General features: G+C 41.7%; 1 protein-coding gene across 2 annotated transcripts; it reads left to right on the forward strand.

Moving 5' to 3' along the window:
* Positions 1–519: 519 nt before the first annotated feature.
* CCDC90B (coiled-coil domain containing 90B) lies at positions 520–13,052 on the forward strand. Of its 2 annotated transcripts, XM_067568927.1 has the most exons (9): positions 520–678; positions 3,108–3,227; positions 4,756–4,859; positions 7,112–7,213; positions 7,972–8,013; positions 8,096–8,167; positions 8,252–8,305; positions 10,063–10,177; positions 11,561–13,052. In XM_067568927.1, exons 1-9 carry the CDS (start codon positions 582–584, stop codon positions 11,614–11,616), a joined length of 762 nt encoding a protein of 253 aa, XP_067425028.1. In that variant the 5' UTR covers positions 520–581; the 3' UTR covers positions 11,617–13,052. The 2 variants fall into 2 exon arrangements, with proteins under 2 accessions (XP_067425028.1, XP_067425037.1); XM_067568936.1 differs by lacking the exons at positions 520–678; positions 3,108–3,227; positions 4,756–4,859 and adding an exon at positions 5,151–5,266.
* The last annotated feature ends 3,438 nt before the right edge of the window (positions 13,053–16,490 follow it).

The raw sequence follows: 16,490 nt of genomic DNA on the forward strand, positions 1-16,490 counted from the left end.
GGAGGATGGTTAAACGCTGCAGTGGGTTACCTAGGGAGGTGGTGGAATCAACATCTTTAGAAATTTTTAAGCTGAGGCTTGACAAAGCCCTGGCTGGGATGATTTAGCTGAGGTTAGTCCTGCTTTGAGCAGGGGTTGGACTATATGACCTCCTGAGGTCCCTTCCAACCCTAATATTCTATGATTCTATGAATGTCGGTGTGTGATGCAAAGGAGTGTGCATACGTGTGTGTGTGTGTGTGTGTGCGTGTGCGTGCATGCTTGCGTGCATGCTCGTGTGCATGCAAAGTGGGGTGCGTACCTGTGCACGAGCTATGGGCGTGCACGACAGTGCACGTGCCGTGCATCCACTTGCTGCGCAGCGCCTGGCCGCTCCAGGCCACACGAGGGCGCCGCGCCAGGGCAGCAGACGGGCCACAGCGCCCCGCGCGCGGCGCCGCACCACGAGACTACAATTCCCAGAGCGCATTGCGGCGCGGCGCGGCGCGCGGCGGCGTTGCGCTACTGGCCTGGCGGGCGGGAGGGCGCGCGCGCGCTGATTGTGTGCGCCTGCGCGCGGGCCCCGGGCGGCGGCGGCGAGGATGCGGGGCGGCGGGCTGGGCCGGAGGCTCTTGGCCTCGGGAGGCGGCTCCCGGCCGGGCCTGGCTTGGCGCGCTGCGCTGCCGGCTCCGGGGCGAGGTGAGAGTCGCCTCTGCCCCGCCCCCCCCCCCCCGTGATGAACATCCGCGCCCCTCCCCCCCGGGATCGTCCCATGGTGTCTCCCCCCCCCCCCCAGTGAGGACACCCCTGCAGGAGGGGGTCTCTGTCCCACACTGACGGGCCTTTTTCTCTCACCCTGCCTGCCCCACTCTGCCCTGGGCGGGGTGAGCTCCTAGCCAGCCATCCCTAGGTGCAGCAGGCGGGGGTGTCAGCAGGTCAGGGGCAGCAGCAGTGTTGTGCCAGGGGGTTCCCCAGTCACTGCCCAGGGTGCTCGGTGCTGTACGAACAACAAAAACACTGCCCCTGCTGCAGTTAGCTTACAGGCCAGGTGTAAGGCAAAAGACAACGGGGGGTTATGGGGGCTAAGGGGTGCAGAGTGAGATAATCCAGGTCAGCGTGACTGGCCGCGGTCACTGCTTACCCGGTGCCAGACTACGGTCTATGGCGGCACAGCGAAGAAGGGATTTGGAGGAGGACAATGAGGTGGCTTTGCAGGTGTTGTTGGGAAGTTCCTTGTAGGCCGAAGGGGGTATTGAGGGAGGAAGCAAGGAAGTGCTGGTTTGGAAATGTAACGAGTTGACACAGAAAACTGGAATCGCTGGCAGAGCAGAGGTGGCAGTCGAGAGTTCGGTAGCGTATGAAAGAGTTGCTAAGTAGCGTGTGGGGTTGGGGGTGTAAAGCAGTTTGGCGGGCAGGGTTAGAATTCAAAATTACCTTGACAAACTGGAGAATTGGTCTGTATTCAACAAGCTGAAATTCAATAAAGTGCGTGCAAAGTAGAGTAGAACCTCAGAGTTACGAACATCGCGGGCGTGGAGGATGTTCGTAACGCTGAACAAAACGTTATGGTCGTTCTTTCAAAAGTTTACAACTGTACATTGACATAATACGTTTTTGAAACTGCTATTCAGAAAAGTACTACTGCTTTTAACTAATATAATATGTTCAGGCCTGGTCGAGGAAAAAAAAGCGCTGCAAGATCAGAGGACTGAGTGAAGTAGGCCTGTATAATTAATAGGCCTTAGTGGTATAAAGTCTGGTGTCTAGTGAATCATCAGAGCTAGAAATGAATGCTTTATATCATTGGAAAGCTGGGAATTATTATACTTAAATATTGTATTATAGCCCTATGCCCAATTTGCATGCATTTCTTAAACAGAATAATACCTTTTTCTCTATCCCAATCATCTTAAATTTAATATAGGCTCTGTATAGATAGGAAGTGAGGTAAGGATTAATTAACCACAGCTAGTTCCCTAGTGTAGATGCAGATTAATAGTGGCCTTGATTTAGCTGGTCGAGGTTGACCCTATGTGTTAACAAAGGGTAATCTGACTTATATTTCTTTTTCTAATCAAAGCCATGACAAGACTGGGGCAACAGTTTAGTGAAGGGAGAGCGTTAGTGGTAGGAAACAAGGAAGGATTTGTACAAGAAATGGATTTTCAGCAGGGATTTAAACGTGAAAGACAGGTTTTGCTGAACAGCAGTTAGGAGACTATTGAAAACAGGTTGGAGAAGGAGATGCACAGAGGAACGAAAAAGTTGTGATTTACTCATACCTGCATCTGTAATTTTCTGCAAGAACTGTTAAAGCTTCATATCCCAGTTCTTTATATCCTCTGGGATGTCAGCTTTCACACAGTAAATATCATTAATCCCTAACTCAAGAAATCTATGATATATTTGGTGCTAAAATCATGTGTCAGAGTCTGTTGCCTAATTGGTTAGTTGGTGAGCCAGTAAATTCTTCCCGAGAACTGGCTCTGCATTTAATGGTGATTTATTTACACAACTCCACAATTTTGCATGTCACTGTATAGAAGATGCAATCCCTTTGCTAATAAGGGTGCTGGGGAAGAAGTTGGTGTGAAGAATGCAGCTTGTGTGGGGGTGGGTAGTTTTCTGATAGAGGGCCAGCTGGTTGTACAACCTGTTTCTTGCTGGCTACATTAGAACGGTTACACTTTTAATTTTTAATTTAAATACCTTCCTTTAATATTTAATATATTACTGATAATCATAAAGTTATTCAGTCACAGTATTTTGTTGTTTGGTGTACCTACAGGCTTGGCTATAGCACAAGATGCCTGAATTTGGGATTGTTGTTTGCGTTCCTAGTGGTGGAAAAAACGTTTGTGAAGACACTGAGAACAATTTTTAAGATTTATAACAATTAGGGGCAGAAGAAAATGTTGGGTAGACTGACTACTTCCCTCTGCTGTATAATCAAGCCATTGAAAGAGACCAGCCTTCTTTATTGTACACACATTAGTATACTGGGGCCCTCCTTTCCACAATGAAAGATTATGCAGCAAAAACCCTTTAATGTTATTGCATTCCAGGATAAAACTAACAAAAAACAAATGAGTAAACAACTACTTATACTGGCTGCTTGCCATTTTCAGGTTTTGTTGCCACGGCCCCTGTGAAGTCGTACGATATGAGAAGAGTTGAAATAACTCCACTGGAGCAGAGAAAGCTAACCTTTGATACCCATGCATTAGTACGAGAGCTGGAAGTGCATGGTGAGCAATACCTATTAAGTAACTTGAGTGAAATTATACTGCTACTCTCTCAGAAGTATTAAGGGATTCCTATTGTGTTATGCATGTCTGTTACTAGCCATAGAGTGTAGATGGAGGAGTTCTATGTAGATTGTTGTCTATATGGCCATCAAAATAAACTCAGTACAGTAACATTTACATACCTTGTAGGAGTGTGGAAGCTTATATATAGTGCCTTTCATCAGAGAAACTTAATGCACTCTACAAGTGTAAAATGTATCATTAAAATTTAAAAAATAACTGTCATATTAAAATCATCTTTTAAAATACAGATTTCTCCTATCAGTTACTAATAAACCCTTAATTTATTGAAACTGAATTTAAAGAAAAAGTCTAATGGACTTTTCCCTCATTTAAGCTTTTTATTTACATTTTTTCATTTCACTCAGCTTGGACAATGTAGAAACACTGTAAAAAATATATATCTAGTTCTTATGCACTACTATGATATTGCAGTGTCAGGGATGCAAACACTTCAGAGGAATGTTTAAATCCAAGCAATAAAAAGGTTCCATTAGAATTTTTTTTAAAGAAAATATCATAGAAACACTTTGATTTTAAATTTTGTTAAATTTTTCTCAGGTCAGGTTAGCCCCCAAGCTTAGGTTATGTAAACACAATGTTCCTTTAAAAGGTTTGATTTAAAATGACTGAGGTAGGAGATTGAATATATTCTAGCATTCTGTCCTTCACTTGCCCTTTTATACATTAGTATCATATCTCATGTAGCCCTCCATTGGGCTTATCAGTGATTCATCTTGCATATCTCCTGTGCTGCATTGCTTGGGTGCAGTCTTCTAAGATTTACCTAAACACTTAACTTTACATTTTCTTTCTCACATTTGTTTACCTGTCTTTGATGTGGTCTTGTCTTCTGTACAAGAACAGATATTACAGTGATTAGGCTCTAAATATACAGGTCACAGGCATTAGAGAAGGGAAGAGACCTCTGAGTCCAGCCTCCTTCCAGTGTAAAGTATTTAAAGTACAAACTTATTTCATGACATTCTCAGAACTTCCATGCAGCTTGGGTGTGGATTGGGCTGATAATTAGAAAAATTAGCTAGTTTTTAAAAAAATAACTGAGACTCCAGGGAAGGTAAAGCTTTAGAACCACACCAAACTACACACAAAGTATTAGCAGTGGTAAGTAGGAGTCCTAAAGGCCAGATTTTGGCCAGGTGTAAACAGGTGCAATGCTCTTGAAGTCAACAGTGTTGCATGTGCTTTATGCCCAGTCTGAATGTGTTCCAAAGGAGGTGGAGCAATTTCAACTTATGTAGGATTCCCTTATTTATTTCACTCTTTTTCCTAGGATGCACACTCTGTAGCAAAGGATAAACTCGATTTATTATATAGTATTTGTGAGAAAATATTATACATTAGAAAAAACACCAAAACTAAATAGCCCGTGGCAATTGAACGGTTGCAGATTGCGCTTCTACTGCATGCGGCACCTGCAGAAAGGTCATTGGCTTTTGTCTTCCAGGTTTTGGTAAAGAACAAGCAGAGACCATTGTATCAGCGTTAACAACTTTGTCAAATGTTAGCCTAGACACAGTCTATAAGGATATGGTGACCCAAGCTCAGCAGGTAATAAATCATTCCTTGTCATTTTATATATCCATGAAGCTTCATGAACACAAATGATACTTTATAAAACATAGCAGTGCATATTTTCTTGTTTAAAATATAAGAGAACTAGTATAGTGCATACTTTACTGAGTCCGATTGTCCTCAAATCCTAGCTGATATTGAGTTAGAGAATGATAAGTGATACCATGCGTTTACTATAGCACCTTTCATCCCACAGGAACCAAAAGTAAGAATGATACACAAATGCTATGCAGGCATAGCTTCATCTGCTACTGAAAGGCAGCCTCTGGGTGAGAGACAGCAACTGTTTAACAACACACAGCAGCACTGCACAACAGTTTAAGACAGCAAGTGAATTTCAAGAAAGATTATCCTGATAGCTAAAAATGATATGGATGCTTTAGGTAGGGGAAAGTAGCCTGTGTCTTTTGTTTAACAGCAGCATAGATATACAGTATTTGTCTTGGTTGGTTTCTTGTTGATAAATTAAAAACCACCAAAACTGATTCATGAAGATCTCGACTCTTTCTGCACATTTGGCTCTACAGTTTGGTTTACATTTGGCTCTACATTTGGTTATATAGTTCAAACTTACTCACTGATTCTTCATGCAAAGGATCGTATTGATTGTCTTCTTTAACTTGTAGGTTCAAGCTAATTCTTGTAAAGTCTGGGCATGCAGGGGAGGATGATTAATTTCACCCTAACAAATATGTGAAATGGAAAGGGTCTAAGAATTTTACTTTCTTTACAAAGTAGACAACTAGATCAGTGGCACTAGACTCTGATGCAAAATAATAGTTTAAATAATTAATCACAAAGACACTAGGCTTAGAATTATGTACCACTTATGCTCAGTGAGGTTATGCAAGTAAGCACAAATTACTTCTCCATTATTAAACCATAGAGTCTTATTGCCAACAGATTTTTTTCCCTTTGTTCTTTTTAAAATTTTTGAGAACTTTTACCATGAATAACTAAATCATGGCAGTAGAGGTGAACCCAAGAACTTGAGTGTTTTTACTGTTCCGTTTTTATCTTTTTATTTAATATGGAAACCCTACTGGCTTTGAGACCCTGCTGTGTTTAAAGAAGTATAAATGTACATTGCCTAACACCTAGATCCCAAATGTAACTTCCATGTAATAATGTGGTGTAGCTCAGTGAATGTTAAATTAAATTATTCTGGGGCTGAATATTTTAAGTTGAAGTGTGGAGATAATAGATCCAAAGTATTGTACTGTACAGCCAAAGTACTGTAGTGCTGTACAGAGCACAAAGTACTGTAAGGAATTGTAGGAAACGAACACTGTGTGTTCAGCAAATTAGGGATCAGACCCAATTTTCCATTGACTTCAATGGAAATGGGATCAGGCTCAGGTGTAGGTAATTTTGAATTGGAATTGGAACTCCCCTGAAGCCTGAATTGGGGCTGAGCATTTTCTTTCTCACTAAGCCCAATGGCCTCAAAAGCAGGGTCCCACACAATTCCCCATCACTAGAATTTAAAGGAACAATACAGTGAAACTATCTGGGATCTTTAAGTACTGCAGGATCCTGAGGTCAATAAAGCTTTTTTGTTCACTTCAAATCTAAGGGTTCCTATTATTTTTTAAAATTCTAAGTTGAAGTGAATTTAGTGTTTTTGGCAGTTCGACAGTGCTGGAGGCTGAACACTGTCCACACAAAGGTAAGTCAGTGAGATTTCCCACTGTGCCTCATCACACTTGCTTGCTTCTTGGGGTGAGACGGTACTTTGGCATCCATCACCATTCAGTGCTTGGCCTCCCAGCCAACCCTTACAGCAAGGAGGATTCATTAATGCTAAATATGATTATGTCCTCCAGGAACTGGACTGAGACTATCAGCTCATTTTAGATGGGCCATCAAAACAAAGTGGTGAATGAAGGATCAGTGAGGGAATTCTGGTCTATTTTACCGACAAACTTCTTGGAATACCAAATACTTGTGGCTTTTTTTAATCTTGGTTTCAGAATTATTTTATAAAACAGCAAAAGTAATCATTCTGAATCCCTTGAACAAACTCCAGCTTTTCATTGTCTGTTACTGTGTGAATTTTGTTGTTTTTTCTATTTTATGACCAAGAGTCACCTGTTAATGATTTCATGCACAACAAAACTTTGCTTTCTGTGACCTAAGCAAATCTCTTTCTTCCTGTTGAAATGCAGTGCTTGAAAAGGTCTTGGCATTTCTTAGAAGTTCTGAGTGATTACTATATTATTTCTTAGGAAATAACTCTGCAGCAGATAATGGCACATTTGGACTCCATTCGGAAAGATATGGTAATCCTAGAGAAAAGTGAATTTGCAAACCTGAGAGCAGAGAATGAGGTACTACTGAATCTTTCTAACTGAACAAATAAATTGCAAAATATGTTGAGAAGTATTCTTTTGGAATGAACTATTTATATACAAGCAATCACTGATACTTTCACCAATATTGAAAGCTTAGTTTTCTTGTCCTTTAAAAATTAAAAATCTATCTATGACTCTGCCTTGCGAGCAGCATATTTTGTGTTCATATACATGTAAATTTGGGATGCAGATTCACAAAATTCTCCCAGAAAAAACAAACCCATATTTCAATCCTTAATGGTCTTCTGTATTTTTATTTATGGCCTCTTACCATTATTTAACATACAGTGCTGGAAAGTGTGCAACTCTTTATGAGACACAGAATTCAATAAAATTGGTGACTTGCATATTTTTACTTTGCTTTCCTTTTCCTGACAGCATTTTGTATATTCATGGATGTTGCTGCTATCCTTAGGACATATGAGCCAATACTCAAGATGACAAAATGCATAGTTGCACTATCAATAGACATTGATCCATTTGGTTTTAACTAAATTTCAAATGGATCTAGATATCAGACATAATTGATATTGGAAGTTTGACCAACATTAGCGTGCTTAATATGGGACAGACAGGTCTATCCATAAAATGATTTATTCCTGAAATACCATAATTTTCAGTGATCCAATTCAGTCAGTTTAACAAATATGTGATAACACTGGTCTGACTATCCAACTAAAATGGTTAGTCATTTCGCTAACTCTGTAAAATGGTCTTTTTTTGTTTGTATCTAGAAAATGAAAATTGAGTTGGATCAAGTTAAACAGCAGCTAATGGTAAGTAAACAGCAAGTACTTATATAGTCTAATATTCAGGGAAGTGTGTAATTGGTTTCTTTTATCTTCATTTGTTTTCAAGAATGAAACTGGTAAAATCAGAGCTGATACTAAGCTAGACATAAACCTGGAAAGGAGCAGAGTGACAGATATGGTAAGCTGTTTTTAAAAGATGTCTTTATCAATTGTTTGCTGTATTCCATTACTGAGACTATAATTTCTCCTTCTTAATCTATAGTTCACAGATCAGGAAAAGAATCTTATGGAAACAACTACAGAGTTTCATAAAAAAGTGAGTAAGGGCTGTTTTGTATTAATAATTGACAATTTTATATGATAGACCCAGTCCTGCATTCCTCCTGTACCCAAAATTGTCACTGGAGTTAGCAGGATTTTGAGTGTACGAGAAATGCAAGATGGGGCCATATAGTTCTATATATTTTTACCACATGGCCTAAACCTGTGCTGCTTACGCACACATTAAAATCCTCATATACATGTGTACAAGTATGAATACCATAAACTGGATCATGTTCTGTGGTAGTATTTGAACTAATGCATCCAATCTGATTCCTTTAAAATAAACTCTTTGCATAAAGCTTTAGAACATTATTCATGACTTTTTATGCTGGTTATTGTGCTCTTATATTTTAGCTGTATTCTATATTAACATTTCTAGCACAAGTAACGCTATACAATGTATATTTATTTTAATGAAGACTTGTTCTCACAAAGAATATCAGGACCCTCGGTCCTTTACACTTGGTTAGAATTTTCAAACCTGCTCTCTGCAGTGCTCTGTCCTTGGACCTCCTCGTCTCAGACTTCATGCGTCAGTCACTCACATGGCTGTACCTCCGTGTACATCAGAGATTCACAAGTCTGCCTGTCCACTCCTGACTTGTCTCCCTTCATCCAGTTCTGCATCTTTGGCCTGTTTCTGTAGTTTCCTCCAGGTGTCTCATCACCAAACTCAACACAGCCAAAACTGCTCCTAACCTTTCCTCTCAAACCCTTGCCATTCTGTAAGTTCTCTGTAACAGCTAACAACATTAGCATTCTCCATATCACTCAGCTCTTTGACTTCTCACTCGTTTGCCTTGCACATCAGCACTGTCTAATTTGCCACCTCTTCCATAATATTTCTAATGGATTTTGTGGGTACTTGGCACTTCAGAGAAAATCAGGCCACTTTTATTTAGGTGCTTACTCGTGGTCAGTACTGCAGTTAAACTCATACAGAACTTACTGTACCATGTTTCTATAGTAAAACATACAGGAATTATTCTCTCTCTCTAGACAAAATAACTGGCTGTTATTTCCCTTCCTACCATGTGTCGCATATGTTTTCTAGCTAGTAACTGCTCTGTAGAAGGTCTTAAATATGCTGTTTGAGTATTGAAATAGGTCTGTCTGCTTAATGAAGGTTAGAAGAGATGTAATGTGCTAAATCAAGGTCACTGCTAGGTAGACAGTACAAGTAATATAAGATATAAACCCTCTGGACATAGCCAATTGGTAACTGATTGGGGTTAGGAAGAAATTTCCCCTTCGGACAGATTGTTTCTGAACTGTGCACTGTAGAGTTTCTTGCACTGTGTACCTTTCTCTGAATAATCTGTTCCTGGCCGTTGTCAGGGGCAGAACACTAGAATAAATGATGCATGGGTCTGAATTCATAAAGCAGTTTGGGGAAGGGAAGGGGAATATTTTTTAAAAGCTAATCAAAATATATATCCATGTTGAATGCTCCCCACAGACAGATTAGTTGGGACATTTGGCACAAAATTTTAACTTTTTCTTTGTTATTCCCCTTTCAAAGCACTCTCCAGTTGCATTATGTACCGCTTTGCATATCTTCTAAGCTCATTTATATAACCAACACATCTTAATTCAACAAGGGGTTTGAGGTTTCTGATTTAAATGGATTTTTCTCTTTAGCTAGCATAGCTGACAGCTTTGCTGTCTGTGTTTTGTTTTGTTTTGTATTAAGTTGAGGGAGCAGGAGATGAGACCTAGGTGTATGCCATGTCTTATAATATATTTCAGGATTCAAGTACCAACAGTGCTATTGCAGAAATCAGTAATAAAATTGATACTGAAATAGCCTCCTTAAAGACTCTCATGGAATCGAATAAACTGGAGACGATACGTTACTTGGCAGGTATGTTGAAGGGGAGTGGCATTAATAGTGTGTTTCAGAAATGTAAAATTTGATTCTTAGTGCCAGGTTTGGGAAGATCATTTCTTTGAAAGCTACTTTTGTAGGCTGGTCATAGTTCCTGAGTTCTTTCACATTGGAACATGAGCAGCAAACAAAATGTGCATGTATACATAATTCTGAAAATAAGATCATAAAAATACCTGTCAAGAGGACAAATTAAAGATATGATCTCTGTTAGGTTGGGTCTGTGGCAAGGGATCAAGTAAATGATGGGAAAGGTTGAACTAAAAGGACCTCAAGAGGTTGTTTTGCTAGTGGACATCTCTTGTTTCTCTTTTTTCATAATTTAAAGAGGATTATTTGACCCAAAACCGTGGATCAGCAAAAAACTTGAGGGGGTTTGTCACTGGCTTCAGTGGGATCCGATTGGGCCCAAAATTGAAATAGGAGGGACATGAGTACAGGATATAAAAAGTGCTTCCCTTACCCCTTAATCCCATGACATTCATCCTTGCTGCAGTCAGCCTGCAGAGGTGCCCCAGTGATGAAAACCATTGTGGGCCCACCTAAACCACCAAAGAATTGTTCTGAGGCTTAAAGCTAATCTATAGGGAGTGAAGTGGTATATATCCATAGAGCCTGATGTGGTGGTGGTGTGAGTTGGTTTGCTCTAAAAAGTCCTAAAAGGTTATGACTTCTGTTGCATGGACATACTGATATATAGGGAGATCTTGACCTTGATCAGTGTACCTTAACTACAACCAGCAGTGAACTTTCCAGTCAAGCTTTCAAAGAAACATACTTTCAATTTGGTAATTTATGTAAGATTTAAGAAAACAAATTGAGCTCAGATGAGGTTAATTTCCCATTCTGCCTGCAGACAAGGAAACTTATACTGAATTGGAAGTGGGTGAAAGGGGAATGATCGAATAATTGTGGACGTGAGAAAGCAAATCCAACAAGAACTCAACATGGGTTAACTCTGTTTTACCATTTGTTATGCTGCTGGCTCAACTAATACAGAAAGAGAGTTGTTGATATTTCACCCATTCTGCTCTTAGCTACCTCGACATTGTACCAGATATGTGTATTGTTAATTGAGTTCCGTCTTTTGGTTTGAAAATTTTTTTAAATTGTGTAATGAAAATTTGTCATAAGTGTTTCAGCCCCTAAAATAGCTTTTGTACTACTGTGGTAATCAGAAAGGATCGAAATTTAGAGAGAAGCATTTTTAAAATAAAATAATCTGTTTTAGATTGTGTTGTACCCTCTAGAGTTCTATCCCTCCTTCTATCTGTGGCAATAATGAATTCCTTGCATGTAACACAAGGTGATGTTGAATGTTATGTTAATTATTTCCTCTTTTTTTTTTTTTTTTTACAGCTTCTGTTTTCACTTGCCTAGCAATAGCACTGGGATTTTATAGATTTTGGAAATAGACCCAGTGGAACAAGTGCACTACGGATTAAAGGAAGAAAAGGCCACCCAGATCATAGACCATCTGTTAGGTCATAGGCTACTGTGGATATTCTTAGTGCCTTTGTTCTTGTATTGATTCTTAATGTGTATTAAGAAATATTCTCTGTAATACTAAAGGTCAAAATAGTTAGGGATAATAATGGAAATGGAATAATGGAAAATATGGAAACCTTTGCTTGACTTCTGATAGGTTTTTCAGTGGCCTTTTTTCAAAAGCCTCATATAGAATCCCTGTTTACATTAAATCAGAAAGTTTTTTGGCATAGGAACCAGAGAGCATGTCCCATGATTAATTTTGGAAAGGCTCTGTTATCATGAACGTTTCTCCCACTCTCATGTCCCCACCAAAGAAAAGTGTTTACCATCTGTTATGACCAAATGCAAGGCGCTGTCCTACAGAAGATGGTGTTGGGGATGTTAATGTCAGACCCAAACAGATCCTACTCTGAGACATCTGTGCATCTTAAATTACAGGAGCTGCAGTTTGTAGTCCATCCCAATTCTCCTCTCCGCTGATGGGTGGAGGTATGTCCCCCCCACCTTTATAAAATGGTTAAAATAAAGTCTTTTCAAAAGGATCCCTTTCCCAGCATGAAGCTGGATCATATGGATTCAAAATGACCAGTAGCTGTAAGACTAAAATGCCCGCTCCTTTGACACTGTTTCCTCCACTCACGCAGCCAAACAAGTGAGGAATTTTTTCTTATATCCCTTTTCTGAGGGGAAATGTCACATTGGCAATGTGTGTATATAACCGTGAGCAAGGTAAAGGTTGGCTTTTGAATTCTTTCCATTGCTGCAGGTTCAGAACTCACCGATACAGTCCACATCCTTTATCTGAAAGTGGAATCTGATTTGAAATGTGAAAATACTACATTTCTTGCATGAAACTGCTGATGCTCTTGCCCCAGATCGCTCTTGAAAGGGGGGGAGCGCCAGAATCCTGATGAAATAAATTGGTCCCATTGACTACTCTAAACCAAACTTAGAGCATGATCTTTTTACCTTCTGCCAATGGCTGGTAAATTTCAACATTAAGACATGACAGGATAGGGGATTTTTTTTTTACCGTTTAACAACCAATCTCATTTTCTTCAAGTCGTCCTCTCAAAAGATTCTTTTTCGCCACAAGTGCAATTCAGTAACAGTGCCAGCACATCAGTTCTTTACAGTATCTGTATTCCTACTGAGTAAATGTTAACTCTGAGTAGTCCCTGCATAGGTGAGAGAGGTGTTGTATATAGTACTGTATGGTGGCATTTTCAGACGGCTGCAGTGTATTGTTTACATATTGAATTTGCTAGTGTCTTGTGAATTTTATATTCCATGTATGAGATTATGTATTTAAACATTCTCTTGTAGCAAAATAAAATTAAGTTACATTGCTGTCCAAGAACCTTGAGTACAATTTAACAATTTGCAAAACTGAACCAACATATCTTATAAGCATAGTAATCTCCTAAAACAGTGGCTTTCAGACTACTGTATCCCTTTCAGTTTGATTTGTCTTGTGTACCCCAAGTTTCACCTCACTTAAACTATTTGCTTACAAAATCAGACATAAAAATACAGAAGTGTTACAGCACACTATTAATGAAGAAATCGCTTACTTTCTCATTTTTACTATATTATAAAATAAATCAATAGGAATATAAATATGCATTTCTGTGTATATAAAGCAGCATAAACAAGTCAGTCCATATAAAATTTTAGTTTGCACTAACTTTGCTAGTGCTTTTTATGTAGCCTGTTGTAAAACTAGGCAAATATCTAGATGAATTGATGTACCCCCTGGAAAAAACAAGGTTACTTACCAGTAACTGATGTTCTTCGAGATGGCCATTCCACTATAGGTGAGTGCACGCCTCCGTGCATGGTTCCCGGAACTTATTTCCCTTTAGCAGATCCCATAGGGCCGTTTCTGGTGCCCTCTGGAGTCCCGCGCAAATGCTGGCTCTGCACCCCTTCAGTCCCTTTCTGACAACTCTGGCAGCGGGGACGGAGGATGAATTATGGAATGAACATGAGCAACACCTCTCAAAGAACATCAGTTATTGGTAAGTAACCTTGTTTTCTTCTTCAAGTGATTGCTCATGGCCATTCCACACTAGGTGACTAACAAGCAATACCTTGGAGGTGGGTAGGATTTACTGGTGAGCTGCCCTCAGCACTGCTCTACCCAATCCCGTGTCCTCTCTCACCTGCTGGATGATGGCGTAGTGGAACGTGAAGGTATGCACTGACGACCAGGTGGCAGCTTTGCAGATGCACTTTAGGGGCACTCTCTCCAGGAAGGCTGTAGACGAGGCTTGAGCTCTGGTTGAGTGCGCTGTGATGGTTCCTGGAAGGGCACCCTCGCCTGCTCGTAGCAGAACTTGATGCATGATGTAATCCACAACGAGATGCGCTGGGTGGAGACATGTGAGCCTTTCATCCGGACAGCCACTGCGATGAAGAGCTGCGTTGATTTCCGGAACGGCTTTGTGTGCTCGATGTAGAAGGCCAGGGCTCGTCTCACATCCAGCAAATTCCAGTTCCTCTCCTCTGCCGAACCATGCGGTTTGGGAAAAAACACGGGGAGAAAAATATCTTGGTTACAATGGAATTGGGAAACCACCTTGGGCAGGAAGGCTGGGTGAGGCCTCAACTGCACCTTATCCTTATAAAATATTGTATAAGGGGTCTCTGAGGTCAAGGCCCTAATCTCAGAGATCCTCCTAGCTGAGGTAATGGCCACCAGGAAGGCTGCCTTCCATGAAAGCTTGAGCAGGGGGCATGAAGCCAGGGGTTCACGGGAGTCTTGAGAGGACCAGGTTGAGATCCCAGGGAGACACTGGGTCACAGACCTGCAGATAGAGCCTCTCCACCCCCTTGAGGAACCTGACTGACATCGGATGGGAGAACAGGGATCTCGCCTCTACCGGCTGATGGAAGGCTGAAATGGCCGCCAGATGAACCTTCAGCGAGGCCAGCGCCAGACCCTGGAGCTTTAGTTAGAGTAGGTACTCCAGGATTGCCTGAATAGGAGAGAGGCTGGGCAGAATACCCCGGGACTCCACTTAGCCCAATACATGAGCTGTGTTGAAAGCTTTCTGCTGCCAAGCAGGACTTATTGGACCTGTGCCAAGCAGTCTCTCTCTCCTTCTATCAGCCACAGAGCCTCCAGGCTGTGAGGTGCAGGGAGTCTAGGTCCAGGTGCAACAAGCGACCATGGTCCTGGGAGAGAAGGTTGTGCAGTCTCAGGAGCTCCAGGGGTGGGGCGATCGAAAGGTCCAGCAGCATGCTGAACCAATGCTGTCTCGGCCAGGCCAGAGCAATGAGTATAATGTCCGCCCTGTCCTGCTTTATTTTCAGCAGGTCCTTGGGCAGGAGCAGAATGGGCGGAAACGTGTACATGAGAGACCCCATCCAGTCGATGAGGAACGCATCGGAAATCGACCCACTCTCGTGACCCCGGAGCAAGCAAAACCTCGGACACTTCGTGTTCCAGGCAGACACGAATAGGTCCAGTTGGGGAACACCCCACTTCTGGAAGATCGTAGGCACGACCTCCGGGTGCAATGACCAGTCATGGTGGGATAGAAACGACCTGATGAAGCGATCCACCTCATCGTTCCTCACTCCCGGGAGGTGAGAGGCAGTCAAGTGGAAATCGTGCCTCACGGCAAAGTCCCACAGGCAGATGGCTTCCTCGCAGAGGGCTGAGAAGCGCTCTCCCCTCTGCCTGTTTATGTAAAACATGGCTGCGGTGTTGTCCGTCAGCACCTGCACCACTCTGCCTGACAGGAATCGGAGGAACACCTTGCACGCTAGGCGAATGGCCCTCAGCTCCTTCACATTGATGTGCAGGTGCCTCTCCTCACCCGCCCAGAGCCCCTGAGTGCCTAGGTTGGCGCTGATGTGGGCTCCCCATCCTACATCTGAAGCATCGGAGATTAGGGTGACTGACAGGACCAGTTCCCTGAATGGAACGCCCTCCATCACTGCCCTGGGAGTCCACCACCAGTTTAGGGAGGCTAGGACTGGTGGGGGAACTGTGAGCACCCAGTCGAATAGGTGTCTGCTCGGCACAATGTGTCATGTTGGGTAGATGGGGGGGAGAACATTTGTCATATTGGGTAACATCAATGTGTCAAAATCATCATAATTCATGTGAGATATGCCATGTCAGGTGCTGTTAGAAAGGTTATAATACGCTAAGTCAGATAGTAATACTTATGTTCATGTGTGATATGTGAAATGGAAGTTATAGCTATATTTGAGACATCTGTATTTCAAATTGTGCTGCCTGGGAAACACCCCAGATAGGATAGCGACAGAACAATAGCCTGCTTAATGGCCCATTAGGACACTCAGGGATGCAAGGGGCCCAGGAAGAAACTAAAGGCATACCTGAAGAGTTACCAGGATTGGCCCATGTGACTCTGGACTCCATTTTAGTTCCTGTAATATTCCACAAGGCTGCATGGCCAGGGCCAGAGGGTATATAAGGCCAAGCCACAGAAACTATTTTGTCTTTGTTCCTGTCCAGCTGCAGACACACACCTACCTCTGGATCTATTCATTTTGCAACTGAACCAAAGGACTTAGACCCATCCAGGTGTTGGATGTACACCAGAGGAACTGTACAAGCCTGCAACTCCACAATTCTCCCAGAGACTTGATGTATATGGACTTACAATCATCTGTATGTATTTGATTTGCTTTGACCCTTTAACATTTCTCTTCTGGTTTATTTCTTTCTTTTTTACAATAAACCTTCAGTATTAGTTACTAAAGAATTGGCTGGCAGCGTGGTATTTTAGGTAAGATCCAAACTTATATTGAACTGGTG

The sequence above is a fragment of the Emydura macquarii genome, unplaced genomic scaffold, assembly GCF_026122565.2.
Source record: "Emydura macquarii macquarii isolate MOO-44397 ecotype Brisbane River unplaced genomic scaffold, CSIRO-AGI_Emac_v2 contig_318, whole genome shotgun sequence".
Taxonomy (NCBI): Eukaryota; Metazoa; Chordata; order Testudines; family Chelidae; genus Emydura; species Emydura macquarii.